The sequence below is a fragment of the Artemia sp. Qi Xiang Cuo genome, chromosome 10 (genome assembly GCF_049724085.1).
Source record: "Artemia sp. Qi Xiang Cuo chromosome 10, ASM4972408v1, whole genome shotgun sequence".
Lineage (NCBI taxonomy): Eukaryota > Metazoa > Arthropoda > Branchiopoda > Anostraca > Artemiidae > Artemia > Artemia sp. Qi Xiang Cuo.
In genome coordinates this window covers 47300488-47314545 of record NC_142803.1, presented here as the reverse complement: position 1 = coordinate 47314545, position 14058 = coordinate 47300488, and the positions used below count along the sequence as shown (strand labels likewise).

General features: G+C 35.6%; 1 protein-coding gene across 3 annotated transcripts in view; it reads left to right on the top strand.

Moving 5' to 3' along the window:
- Positions 1-11721: 11721 nt before the first annotated feature.
- The window catches only part of Vps8 (vacuolar protein sorting 8), a 286757-nt gene continuing 284420 nt past the window's right edge, over positions 11722-14058 (top strand). For all 3 annotated transcript variants that reach the window (XM_089095469.1, XM_089095470.1, XM_089095468.1), the window contains exon 1: positions 11722-11819. In XM_089095469.1, the coding sequence (XP_088951595.1) occupies positions 11733-11819 (87 nt within the window). In that variant the 5' untranslated portion in view covers positions 11722-11732. The remainder of the gene's footprint in view (positions 11820-14058) is intronic.

Here is a 14058-nt window from a genome sequence, read left to right as displayed (position 1 = left end):
CATTGAACCCATTTTGAAGTTTTCACTAACTTTGCTTATCATGGCTCCAGGATCTCGAATGATTGTGTCATAAAAACAGAACTAGGTAGTTGAATTTCAAAATTTTCGTCTATTGTCAAAAGACTCGGTGTAATTGGGAGATTGCCTCACATCCCTAGGAAAACAAAGATAGCTCACAAGATAACTCATCCGTGAGCTTAGTGCTATCTACATAGCTGAGATGGGGCCCTTTTAATCCACCGTTTTGAGTAATATAGACGCCTGTCGGATGAAGCAGCTCTGTCAAATTGAAGTGTTCGATGGGACGATGTTATGAGTGACAAGAGGCCCGTTGTCTTTATTTAAAACAGTCACTCTCAACTCAAATTGTCAAGGGATACAATTCGAGTATCTCCTCTGAATGCCACTGACAGCTCTTACTCGAACTAAGTATGATCTCAACCTACATCACATAGCTGGTCGCGCCCACGGGCAGACCCTGGACCAGGTATAAGTACAGGTGAAAGAAGCACCTTAAACAGATTACATTAGCTGACTAATCCTCTGTCACAGAAGCAGGTCAATCCGTCTGGAACAGCAAAGTTGCAATGCTCTAAATGCCTCTCACCGTGCAGCAGGATTCTTAAATCAAAAGTCAAGCCCTCACCTCTCCCTATAGACGACACTTGAAGCTTCATTGACCCTCCCTCCAACACTCAGGAAGCTTCAACTCGATCCCCGAGCCATTCCTGAGACATTGCAGATATATTATTTTCATAAACTGGATACATACAAAATCTTTTGAATGACATCCACCTCCTTTCTGAGTCAGAATTTGAGACCCACTTGGTCTCTCAACACTGTCTGGAAGTATCAAATTGAATCTGCAAGTCGTTCCTCGTTACAGATATGGTTTTTGGTAGCCGGGGTACATACAGTACTTTTTGAGTTACGTTACTTCATAACTATAAATGAATTTCAAATCCCAGAGGTGGAAATTGTGCAAAAACGCTTATATCGACAAAAAAAAATTAGCCTCCACGTCTCTGAACACAAAATTTGAGGTATCACTGCACACCCCTAATTTGCCAAAAACTACCTGAAAGTTTCATCTCCTTCCCCCAGGCCGTTCCTGAAATGTTGCATTTGTGCTATTTTGCCAACTTGAGCATATATAGTGACTTTCGAATTGCCCCTGCCCTCTTTCCGTAAGTCAATAATTGGAGGCCACATGGTCCTCCCCAATGCTCCCTGAAAAGTCCTACTTGATCCCCCAAAGTGATTATGCCCCGATCATTGAAAAAAAATGTGTTTATCTAATAACGGCCATAACAGAGGCTACACAAACGTAAAACCTTGCCCCTTAGCTACACTAGTACAAAAGGCTTGTTCTATTAACAAATCCTCACTCCAGGTCTTTCCTCACTTTCTGCATTGTATTGAGGAATGATATTAACTTTAATTAATTAATAAGGAAGAGGCAAGCTTTTCTTGTTTTATTAAGAAATGATTTCTTTCTTATCTTACCAAACTAAAGAATGGTAAGGACTTGCTAGAGCAGCAAGTTCTAATCTTTTTGTTAAAAAGAAAAGGAATCCTTTAGCCCAGGGTTCTCACATGTACGGTTATTTATACAAATACGATTATTAAGCCAGATATGTGAATATCGCAGCTGTGTGTAAATTCTGGTTAAAATATATTTGGTTTTAAAATATCGTACAAGTTCAGAAATCTCAACTTCTGTAATTGTTTTGACCAATAAATCGCATCAGATCAATAGGCTGGTCAAAATCAAAATAGACATTGAAAAAGTGATTTCGTCAGTTATAAATTACAGAATTCTATGATCTAAAGCTGATAAAGACCCCAAGAACAGGTTGCTTGTAATGAAAGCTTGGGCTAAAGTCTCAGAAGAAGTTTGAGTTGAAGCTAAGATTACTAGGCCAATTTAGATGGCTGGGCCTAATTAGAAAAATATAGGCCAGTTTATATCGTTTTGTGCAGTAATGCCTGGGATTTTCACAAAAAGACCGTCATTGGGCATAGCAGCTGAATATCTAGACTAGCCTAAAGCAGGTTTATTCTAGATATGGTATTTTGAGTAGTCAATTTGTTTCTAAGCTAGAACAGAAGTAAAACACAAAATGAAATAGAATATACAATTTGATTTCTCACTTACAGCTATTTCTACATGCAATCATTACTGACATTTTTATGCACCCCAATACCACACCCTAACATGATAAGATATGGGCCTTGCCCCAAGCTATTTAAAAAGTCTGAAGTAATATGCTGTCTTGCCACTTAAAATCAGACTCAAATAAATTGCCTAGTATGACCCGGTAAAATTATTATTGCATTAACATATGAATTTTGTTTCCGATTTTTTAATGGGACATTTCGCCGAAAAAATTCTTACGCGGGAATTTTTTTTATCCAGGGAATCCTGGGTAAAAAAAACTTGCCTATTTTCGCTAGGTTAATTAAAGTTATTATCATTCCTTAATAAACGTATGTATGAAATTGGTACTTGGGTACTATATGGGCCTTTACAAATAAACCAGTCACGAAAAAACGTTTTTGACGGGTTAATTCAAGAGACCGCTATAGAGTAATGCAATGCATAGCGTGGTTTTCATTGCGTTACGATATTTACATTGTTGTTTTTGGGGCTTAGGGGGGGAAGGGTACCTAGGTTAGGTTACGTATTTAATATATGCAATACTTTACCCCCACTCCCACGCCTAATATGCAAATATATAGCCCATATTTGTTTATAAAATATTATATATTCATCCTATGTTATTTTATTTCATTAACCAAATTTGACTTTTTAGAAAGGCCCATATAATGCACAAGTACCGTAAAATTGAACTGAAATGAAGATTTCTTCATAATATAAAACAGTCCTAGGATAGTTATGACTACTGAGAGTAAAACGCTTGAAGATGATAGTAGTTGAGCTAAAGTCGCATTATCCGTCTTTGCTTCGTATTATTCAAGAACTATTTATAGGTTTAATAAATATTTGATCGGCATAGGAGTTTATTTTTCCCGAGCTTTCAGTGACGTTCCTAAATAAATTGCTCATAAAATTCAAACGGCGCGTATTCAATTCAATTCAATCGGTTATTACCTACAGTTACAAAAGAACAAGTAGTACAATTGGAGTATAAGCATAATAATAAAAAAATAAAAAAAATATAACATAATAACAAAAAAAAACATAACATAATAACAAAAAACAACAACAGCAACCTTATAAGAAAATCGAAATATATTTTCTTGCGATTATTATCTCTTCTAATCAGCAGTTGTACTAAACCAATTCTGCTCAAGTCATCCTCAGGGCTATACTGTGGTGTTTATCCTCCCCATAGTATAGTGCAGACGGTTTGATATCTTCTATTTTCCCTTCTTGTTTTAGTTTTATTTTTGTGTTTAAAGCGTTTTCCAATAGGCAATGATTAGAAGTCCTCCAAAAAAAAAAGTCCCCCCAGATCCCAAATCAAATTCCAGTGAAAGCGTCATAGTGAAAGATACCCATCCTGGCTGGTCAAGCACCCTATCTCAAAGTTCTAATGATAGCTCCAATTCGGAGAATAGGACAATGATAAGTGTAGGGGCTAATGTAACCATAAATGATGATAATGGGTTTCAAGAGGTCCTCTCTAGAAGTTCTAAAAAAGGAAAAAATCTCCCCAATTAAAAGCATTTCCCCTCTCCCTGCCCAAGATCCTCCCTCCAAAAACTTAGGAATTTACATTAAAATTACTCCCACTACCCCCTTGGAAATAAAAATGATCACTGCAATAAGAGTTTCAATTTTTAAATTGCTAAAATCAATGTTCTCTCTTAACATTAACCGTGATGGATCTCTGCTAATAGCTGTAGAAGATCAGAAATCAGCAGATACAATAATTAACCTTAAATCCCTTCTGAATATCCCAATTATTGCATCTAATTGTAACCCAAAACAATAACCAACAAAAATAGTAGTCTATAATGTTCACTCAGAGATATATACTCAGGAGTTAAAAGAAGGGGTTTCAGATAGGTCTGGAAACATAATCCCAGTTGAGGATGTTACCCAACTTGGAAAACCTAACTTTCATGGCGTAAAAACTAGTAGATCCTTCTTAGTCACACTGAAGGATAAAATTGATATCCCAGACAAATTATTCCTATTTGAGCAAATCAAACCACGCAAGGAATACAAACCTAAGCCTATTCAGTGTCAGAAGTGTTTCAAACTGGGACACACGACAAACAAATGCAATGAAATTCTCCAAGAGTGTAGTAATTGTAAATCTTTCCATCCTAAAGAGCTGACAACTTGCAACAACACTCAGCCTACATGCATCAGTTGCAAAGGCCCACATGAATCTACAAATAAATCATTATGCCCTGCATACAAGAAAAGAGCTCTAACACTCCAAACATCAACAGAGAAGGCCACCCCATACCCCTTTGCAGCAATTGAAGCAAATGCTGCCCAACAATACCAAATAAAGCCTGTAATGAAACCAACGAACACCCCCAAGTCAAATGCCCCCACTGCATCAAGCACCCCATATAAAACACCATCTTCTAAGCCCCCTAGCTCAAATCCCTATCAGAAGGAATCACCAAGCCAACAAGCCTCCTTTTTCGGTGAGATGAGGCCAGCCTGGCCCTCCCTCCCAAGAAGAAACAAACCAGAATCACTATCAGGAATCAATCCCTTAAACAACAAACAGGATGCACTACCAAAAATGCAATCCCCACCGCTAGGCTTATTCATTCTAAACTGTAATGCAGTTCAGGCTATGAACATACATCAACTACAGAAAACAAAAATTATTGCAGAATTGGCAAAAATCTACATCCCAGATGATATGCTCATTCAAGCAAAAAAAGATCTTGCTTTACTTTTAACAAAGCTGAACATTGATACACAGTCATATGAAGAATAAATCAACAACACAACATTTATCAATACTCCAATGGAATGTAAGATCACTCACAGAAAATAAGCTAAATGAACTAAAATCATTTATGAATAATAATTCTATTAATATTGCTTACCTCCAGGAAACTCATTTAACCCAAAATCAACAAATTAAGTATCTGGGATATACTATCCTGAGAAAGGATAGATCTTCAGAGAGAAAAGGAGGTGGTGTAGCTTTATTAGTTAATAATAATATAAAATTTTGTGGCATCAATTTTCCAGATTTTGAAAATGATGTTGATGTAATTGGTATAAGTGTTTGGCTGAATGATTTAAAAACCTACATAATAAGCTTTTATAACCCTAATGGCCAAACTACAGATGCCAAGGATTTCTTTAATTATATAAATCATTCTAATATGTTAAAAAATATCATTATTTGTGGTGATTTCAATGCCAACAGCCTTTTGTGGTGGAATAAACCAGCAAATAAAGCTGGTAAATTTATTGAGCATATGACTTCAAATAATAATGAATTAGCTGTTGCTACCCCTCCAAACCTGAATACTCATTTCAACCCCAAAAGTGGCAATTTCTCCACAATTGACCTACAAATTGTGTCTTTAAATTTGTTGAACAAAATTTACATAAATAAAATTGATAGTTTATGTACAGACCACTTTGCTATAGTTTGCTCCCTAAATGAACCTGCTGAAACTTTATCTCATACATCCAAATATATCAACACTAAAGCAAATTGGTCTATTTTCCAAAATAAGCTAAATGATGAAATTACAAGTTTCACCCAAAGTTCATACATTTCTAACACAACAGTTGACACACATGCTGAAGCGTTGACATCTTTACTAATAAATACATCTAATCATGCTATCTCCAGGACAACACCTAAGAAAACATTCCATAAACAAATTCCTAAGGCATGGTGGACAAATGAGTGCCTAAATAAATGGAGGATAAAAAAGGCAGCTAGGACAGAATTCATAAAAAAAACCAACACCTACTACTTATTTAAAAAAAATACAAGCAGAATCTAATCTAAAAAGGACTATAATAGATGCTAAATATAAATACTGGACTAATTTTGCAAATAATCTCTCCAGAGAAACAAATGAGCCAATTATACATAAAGTCATAAGCCACATATGTGGGAAAAAGACTTCTCCCAACCCACTCCTGTATGAGCTTATACATAATAATACCCATTATGACAATGATAATGAAATAGCTAACCTATTTGCAACTCTTTTTGTTAATAAGCTAACATCAAATAATCAAAGCAAACTGTCCACAATTCCTATGAACCCTTGTTACCAACCACGCCCAGGATCCGAGTACATAACTAATCCATTTTCAATCCAGGAATTGAATAATGCAATACATCATATTAGGTCCAAAACTAGCAGTAGCTATGACAATATACACCCTACATGGATAAAGAATCTCACACCTTCATACAAACAAGAACTGCTAAATTGTTATAATCACGCCCGGGCATCTTCTAGGTTCCCCAATATATGAAAATGTTCGTCCCCCTACCAATCCTAAAGAAAAATAAACCAAAAGATAACCCTGAGTCTTATAGGCCCATAATGATTACACCTATGATGGGGAAAATAATGGAGAAAGTATCTATCATAGACTCCTCTGGTTTTTTGAAAAAAATAATATGATCCCACACACTCAAACTGGATTCAGGAAACACCACTCCTCAACAGATGCTTTCATTTTGCTAACAAATGCAATAAATGAATCTTTCTCAAAAAATAATATCCTAGTGGCAGCTTTCCTAGATTTTGAAGGAGCTTATGACAATGTGAACCACCAAATCCTTTTAAATAAACTTGCAAACCTTGGAGTACCTCCTAAGTTAGTATCCTTTATTAAATCCTTCATAGAAGTGCAAAGTTTCATTGTTTGTGTTGGTTCAGCCTCTTCACCCCAAAAGACAATATCCAAAGGCCTACCTCAGGGAGCAGTCCTCAGTTGCCTCCTTTTTGCCCTATATCTGTGGGACATGAACCTACCCCACACGAATCTACAATATGCTGATGATCTGGTGTTATGGTCATCTTGCAACACCTTTCAGATAGCACAGTCAAATCTGCGAAAGTCACTTTTCCAGTTTGAAAAATTCTCTCAACATTCAGATTTACCCATTGCACCCACCAAGTAAAAAATAATCCAATTTCACCAGTAGCGAAACCATGTTAATGCAAAACTAACTCTAAATAAAACAACTATTCCAGAAGATAATAATATTAATTACCTAGGTCTCATGCTTGACCAAAAACTTAATTTCCACCTCCACATTTAAAACACAATAAAAAAATGTTATAGAAAAGCAAATATACTAAAAAGACTTCTTTCCACACCCCGGGGTTGTAAGGAGAAAACCTTACTCCAGTTTTATAAATCACATATAAGACCCCATATTGACTATGGGCTCATTGTCTATGGTGCTTGTGCAAAGACCCGGATGCAAAAAATTGAAACAACACAAAATGATATAATACGTCTCATATTTGGTCTTAGGAAACCCACAAGCACCAAGTTTCTGCTTATGGAGAGTGGATTAACAACAATAAAGGAGAGACGTATCTTTCTCTTGACAAAATATCTTACAAAAATTGAATCAATAGCTCACACACATTACATAATTGGTTAAGAGATCCAGCCATGTATAGAGGTATTGCAAATGAGTATGCCAATATTCAAAAGAAGTTCCCTGTACCAGCAAAGTCTATTGCACCTGCTTTCCCCCAATCCCCTCCATGGAATTGGTCATTTCCCATAATAAATACTGAATTTTCAAAATGGAATAAAGATTTAACCCCCATTGCTTTTGTCGAGAAAAAATTCGCAGAACTTAATACAATTACTTATAATAATCACTTCCATATATTTGTTGATGGTTCCAAAATGAATGAGAATGTTGCAAGCGGTGTTTTTCTTCCTCACCTGAAAATTACAATGGGCAAGAGATTATTTAATAATTTATCTATAATGTCTGCTGAGTTAAATGCTATAATCATGGCATTAGAACACCTTAAGCAAAACCAACCTTTGATTGAAAATTCGAATAATATTATTATCTATTCCGACTCTTTATCAAGCCTTGAGTTGCTGACCTCAGCTCCTCAATATAAATTGGACATTGACACTTATCATTGTCTCAGTATTATTGATAATCTTGCTTCAAGTGGAATAAAAACTTACTTTCAGTACATTCCTAGCCACTCTGGCATAAGTGGTAATCATCAGGTTGATGAAATAGCAAAAAATGCTATAAATATTGACCAGCCAAGTGGGAGAAAAATCCCGATTAGAGATATTTACCGATGGAGGCTATCAGATATTAATTTTAATAAGATTAATCCTATCCTTTCCCCCTTTCCCAATAAGTATCTTTCTAAAATTTATCATCGAATTCGTTCTGGAACAAATGGACTAAATTTCCTTGCATTCTCATATAAGCTTTCTAATTCAAGTGGTTCAATTCCCCTGTCCCCTCTTTGCAGGCATTGTAATATGAATAATGAAACAATTGACCATTGCCTATTTGAATGTAATATGCTGACGTCTGCACAACATACCTTGCTTTGTAAACTGTTAAAATACTTCAAACAGCACAAAATCCCACTATCAACCAAGAGCCTAGCCAACTATACCTGCACACAAAGCATAGAAATCGACATCTATCATCTTATATTTGAACTCCTAGAGTCGAAAGATCTGCTGAAAGATATCTGAATATATCTAATAAATATGAGGCAATCAAGCCAGTAGCTCTGTAGCCCACAGAGTGAAGCAAAAGGAAAAGGGCTAAATAGTTTTACTGAAAAGCCCGCCTTCTGTTAAATAGAAGAAGAAGAAGAAGAAGAATAAAAAATAAAAAAATAAAAACTAGTCCAAAACTAGCAGCAGCTATGACGATATACACCCCACAGGGATAAAGAATCTCACACCTTCATACAAACAAGAACTGCTAAATTGTTATCATCATGCTTGGGCATCTTCTAGGTTCCCCAATATATGGAAATGTTCGTCCCTCCTACCAATCCTAAAGAAAAATAAACCAAAAGATAACCCTTAGTCTTATAGGCCCATAATGATTACACCTGTGATGGGGAAAATAATGGAGAAAATGATTTATAACAGACTCCTCTGGTTTGTTGAGAAAAATAACATGATCCCACACACTCAAACTGGATTCAGGAAATACAACTCATCAACAGATGCTTTCATTTTGCTAACAAATGCAATAAATGAATCTTTCTCAAAAAATAATATCCTAGTGGCAGCTTTCCTAGATTTTGAAGGAGCATATGACAATGTAAACCACCAAATCCTTTTAAATAAACTTGCAAACATTGGAGTACCTCCTAAGCTATTATCCTTTATTAAATCCTTCATATAAGTGCGAAGTTTCATTGTTTGTGTTGGTTCAGCCTCTTCACCCCAAAAGACAATATCCAAAGGCCTACCTCAGGGAGCAGTCCTCAGTTGCCTCCTATTTGCCCTATATCTCTGGGACATGAACCTACCCCACACGAATCTACAATATGCTGATGATCTGGTGCTATGGTCATCTGGCAAAACCTTTCAGATAGCAGAGTCTAATCTGCAAAAGTCACTTTTCCAGTTCGAAAAATTATCTCAACATTCAGATTTACCCATTGCACCCACCAAGTCAAAAATAATCCAATTTCACCGGAAGCGAAACCATGTTAATGCAAAACTAACTCTAAAGAAAACAACTATTCCAGAAGATAATAATAATAATTACCTAGGTCTCATGCTTGACCAAAAACTCAATTTCCACCTCCACATTTCAAACACAATAAAAAAATGCTATAGAAAAGCAAATATACTAAAAAGACTTCTTTTCCACACCCTGGGGTTGTAAGGAGAAAACCTTACTCCAGTCTTATAAATCACATATAAGACCCCATATTGACTATGGGCTCATTGTCTATGGTGCATGTGCAAAGACCCAGATGCAAAAAATTTAAAAAATACAAAATTATATAATACGTCTCATACTTGGTCTTAGTAAAAACACAAGCACAAAGTTTCTGCTTATTGATAGTTGATTAAAAACAATAAGTGAGAGACGTAGGTTTCTATTTATAAAACATCTTAAAAAAATTGAATCAAATAGATCACACACATTACATAATTGGTTAAGAAATCCAGCCATGTATAGAGGTATTTCAGATTAGTATGACAATATTCAAAAGAAGTTCCCTGTACCAGCAAAGTCTATTGCACCTACTGTCCCCCAATCCCCTCCATGGAATTGGTCATTTCCCATAATAAATACTGAATTTTCAAAATGGAATAAAGATTTAACCCCCCATTGCTTTTGTTCAGAATAAATTTGCAGAACTCAATACAATTACCTATAAAAATCACTTCCAAATATTTGTTGATGGGTCAAAAATGAATGAGAAGATTGCAAGTGGTGTTTTCCTTCCTCACCTGAAAATTGCAATGGGTGAGAGATTGTTTAATAATTTATCTATAATGTCTGCTGAGTTAAATGCCATAATCATAGCATTAGAACACCTTAAGCAAAACCACTCTTTGATTGAAAATTCGAATAATATTATCATCTATTCCGATTCTTGATCAAGCCTTGAGTTGCTGGCCTCAGCTCCTCAATATAAGTTGGACATTGACACTTATCATTGTCTCAGTATTATTGATAATCTTGCTTCAAGTGGCATAAAAACTTACTTTCAGTACATTCCTAGCCACTCTGGCATAAGTGGTAATCATCAGGTTGATAAAATAGCAAAAAATTTTATAAATATTGACCAGCCAAGTGGGAGACCAATCCCAATTAGAGATATTTACCGATGGAGGCTATCAGATATTAATTCTAATAAGATTAATCCTATCCTTTCCCCCTTTCCCAATAAATATCTTTCTAAAATTTATCATACAATTCGTTCTGGAAGAAATGGACTAAATTTCCTTGCATTCTCATATAAGCTTTCTAATTCAAGTGGTTCAATTCCCCTTTCCCCTCTTTGCAGGCATTGTAATATGAATAATGAAACAATTGACTATTGCCTATTTGAATGTAATATGCTGACGTCTGCACAACATACCTTGCTTTCTAAACTGTTAAAATACTTCAAACACCACAAAATCCCACTATCAGCCAAGAGCCTAGCCAACTGTACCTGTACACAGAGCATAGAAATCGACATCTATCATCTTATATTTGAAATCCTAGAGTCGAAAGATCTGCTGAAAGATATCTGAATATATCTAATAAATATGAGGCAATCAAGCCAGTAGCTCTGTAGCCCACAGAGTGAAGCAAAAGGAAAAGGGCTAAATAGTTTTACTGAAAAGCCCGCCTGCTGTTAAATAGAAGAAGAAGAAGAATAAATAGAAAAAAATATCAACAGACACTAGCAATCAAATAAAACTGAGAAAAAAACTGTAAAAGACCATGGTCAGGGCCAATATTATAAAATGCATCTGCAGAAAGCTTTTTGTGTAGGTCACCGAGCTTTTTAGTTAGATCCGTAACATAGAAATTTTTAACTAGATACCGATTCCTAGTCCATGGTGGCAGAGAAAGAAGAAATTGCAAAAATGTTTGAAATATGTGAAATATGTATGATTCTGAGCCAAGCCTCCAAGAAAGGGAAATAGAATACATTTTTCGTTTTTGTTCGGAAATTTTAAATAGAAAACGCTTATTTGGTCATATGCTAAAACTATAAACAATGTAATAAAATTTAAAAACTCCTCACGTGCTTTTTGTGTGAATCATCTGATAATGGAATTTTTGAACTGCTCTCCAACTCACGCCGGTAGAGTTCAAAGCTCTGAAGCTAAGAAAATCAAAGCAAACGTCAATAATGAAGTAAGTTAAATACTATCCTAGTATACTAGGCTAATAAAGAAAGCTTAACATCAAGTTTGTCCTGAGGGCACATAGGACATAAATTGGTAAAATTCTACTTTAGCTACTTTTGACTATCTTGGAAAGAGGTTAGGTTAGGAAAATGAAGCTTTCAGGGATGGGTCTACAGGCTAAAGGTATGCCCACCAAGAAGTTATTTTGAAGCACATATCTCCACTCCTTCTCCCTCTAGAGGGTCCTGACCTTTGATGACCTTTAAAAATCTGTGCATTATAAAAGTGAAATCTTGCAAAATAGATCTTCTGCTTAAATAAAGTACAACAAATTGTTTTCAGCTTCATAACTTTGCTCAATCCCAATTTTTAAGGTTTTAAAGATAGCCTATGCAAATACATTTCTTAAATTTTGAAAATAAAACATTGAAATGGCTTAAAATTCTACTCAAACAATTAAAATTGCATTTTCAGAGCTAAAGCCAGAGAAAAAGAAACTGATAATTGAAAATTAAGGTAAAATGTTGTTATGTTGAAATTTCAATGGGTATAGACCTGTCATTGGGACTCCACCCTTTGACTATTGGAAAAAATTACTTGCCAAGTAATAGCTGGAAACAAACATTGCCCCAGAAAAGAATTCATTTTCCAACTAGTGAATTCTCCCCTTGCAGGAAGTTCCCATTTCCTTTAAATCTTTCTTTATGACATCCTCTCACCCCAAACAAGGACAAGCTGCCTTCCTAGGACAAACTGTACTAGACAGTTGGCCAAAAAGGCAAATCAGCAAAAAGGCAAAAGGCATCCTTCATCTGCAGAATGTGCCCTAGCCATCCCAACCTTTATTACATTAGGCTATAGCCCTAGAAAGCAGGATTGAACCACATTTTTTGTACAGCCAACTGTTTGAAATATGGTCAGTCAGTCAGATACCCAGATCAATCTGTAGGCAATTTCTATAGAAAACATCTAGGCTAGCAAATTGTCATCCACTTTTTGGAATTTTCTTTTTTGTTTGTATATATTGATGGGATCATCAGGGAGGGAGGGTTGCTTTGTTGTCAGGATAACAACTAATATACTAGTTTACAACTAGTTTACTAATAACTTCTCCCCAACAACACTTAAAATTGCAAACTAGTTGACAATAAATGTTGCCCCAGCAAAACTTTCATTCTCTAACTAGTTGACTAATAACTTCTCCCCAGCAAAACTTAATTTTTTCAACTAGCTGGGTACTAAAATTACCCCAGACAACGGTTCATATTCAAACTAGTAACTTCTCCCCTCCCAGGAAGTTTCCATTTCCTTTAAATCTTTCTTTATGATGTCCTCTTACCCCAGACAAGGACAACTTGCTTTCCATTTAGTCCTAGACAGTTGGCCAAAAAAGAAAACCTTAGGCAATTTCTCATCCTTCATCTGCAGAATGTGCCCTAGCCATCTCAACCTTTCTTTTATTATAGCCCTAGAAAGCAGGATTGAACCACATTGTTAGTACAGCCTACTGTTTCAAATAAGGTCAGTCATCCGGGTACCCAGAACAATCTGTAGGCAATTTCTATGGAAAACATCTAGCAAATTGTCATCCCCTTTTTGGTATTCTCTTTTAGTTTTGAATATACTGATGGAATCATCAGGGAGGGATGGTTGCTTTGTTGTCTGAATAACAAGTAATATATTAAAAAGTATCTTGAAATAAGAACATTGTTATTTTTATTTTATTAGCCTACCATGTTTTTTTACAAATGCTGCTAAACTGAATTTGACTAATTTACCTTTCTATTCTTAGAGATGTGTGCACTCACAGTTTCAAGTAGCCCAGCCTATAATAAATAGGCCAGGGTGAAAGCCTATTGAAAAAATAAAGTTTTGTTGGGCAGAAGTTACTAGTCAACTAGTTGGAAAATGAATTGTTTTCTGGGGTAATGTTTGTTTCCAGCTAGTTGGCAAATTTAAGTGTTGATGGGGAGAAGTTATTAGTCAACTAGTTGGAAAATAAATTGTTTTTTGGGGCAATGTTTGTTTCCAGCTAGTTGGCAAAATTAAGTATTGCTGGGGATAAGTTATTAGTCAACTGGTTGGAAAAAACCTACAGTCTTCAGTATGCAGCGTAGTATGTTGGCGCTATTCAAGACATGTTATAGTATACGATCATTATGTCTCCCAGGTAACTCACAATTTGTCGAATCTTTATGGTTCGACATATGTGATGACAGCAGTGGAGTAATAACCAGAGTAGACTG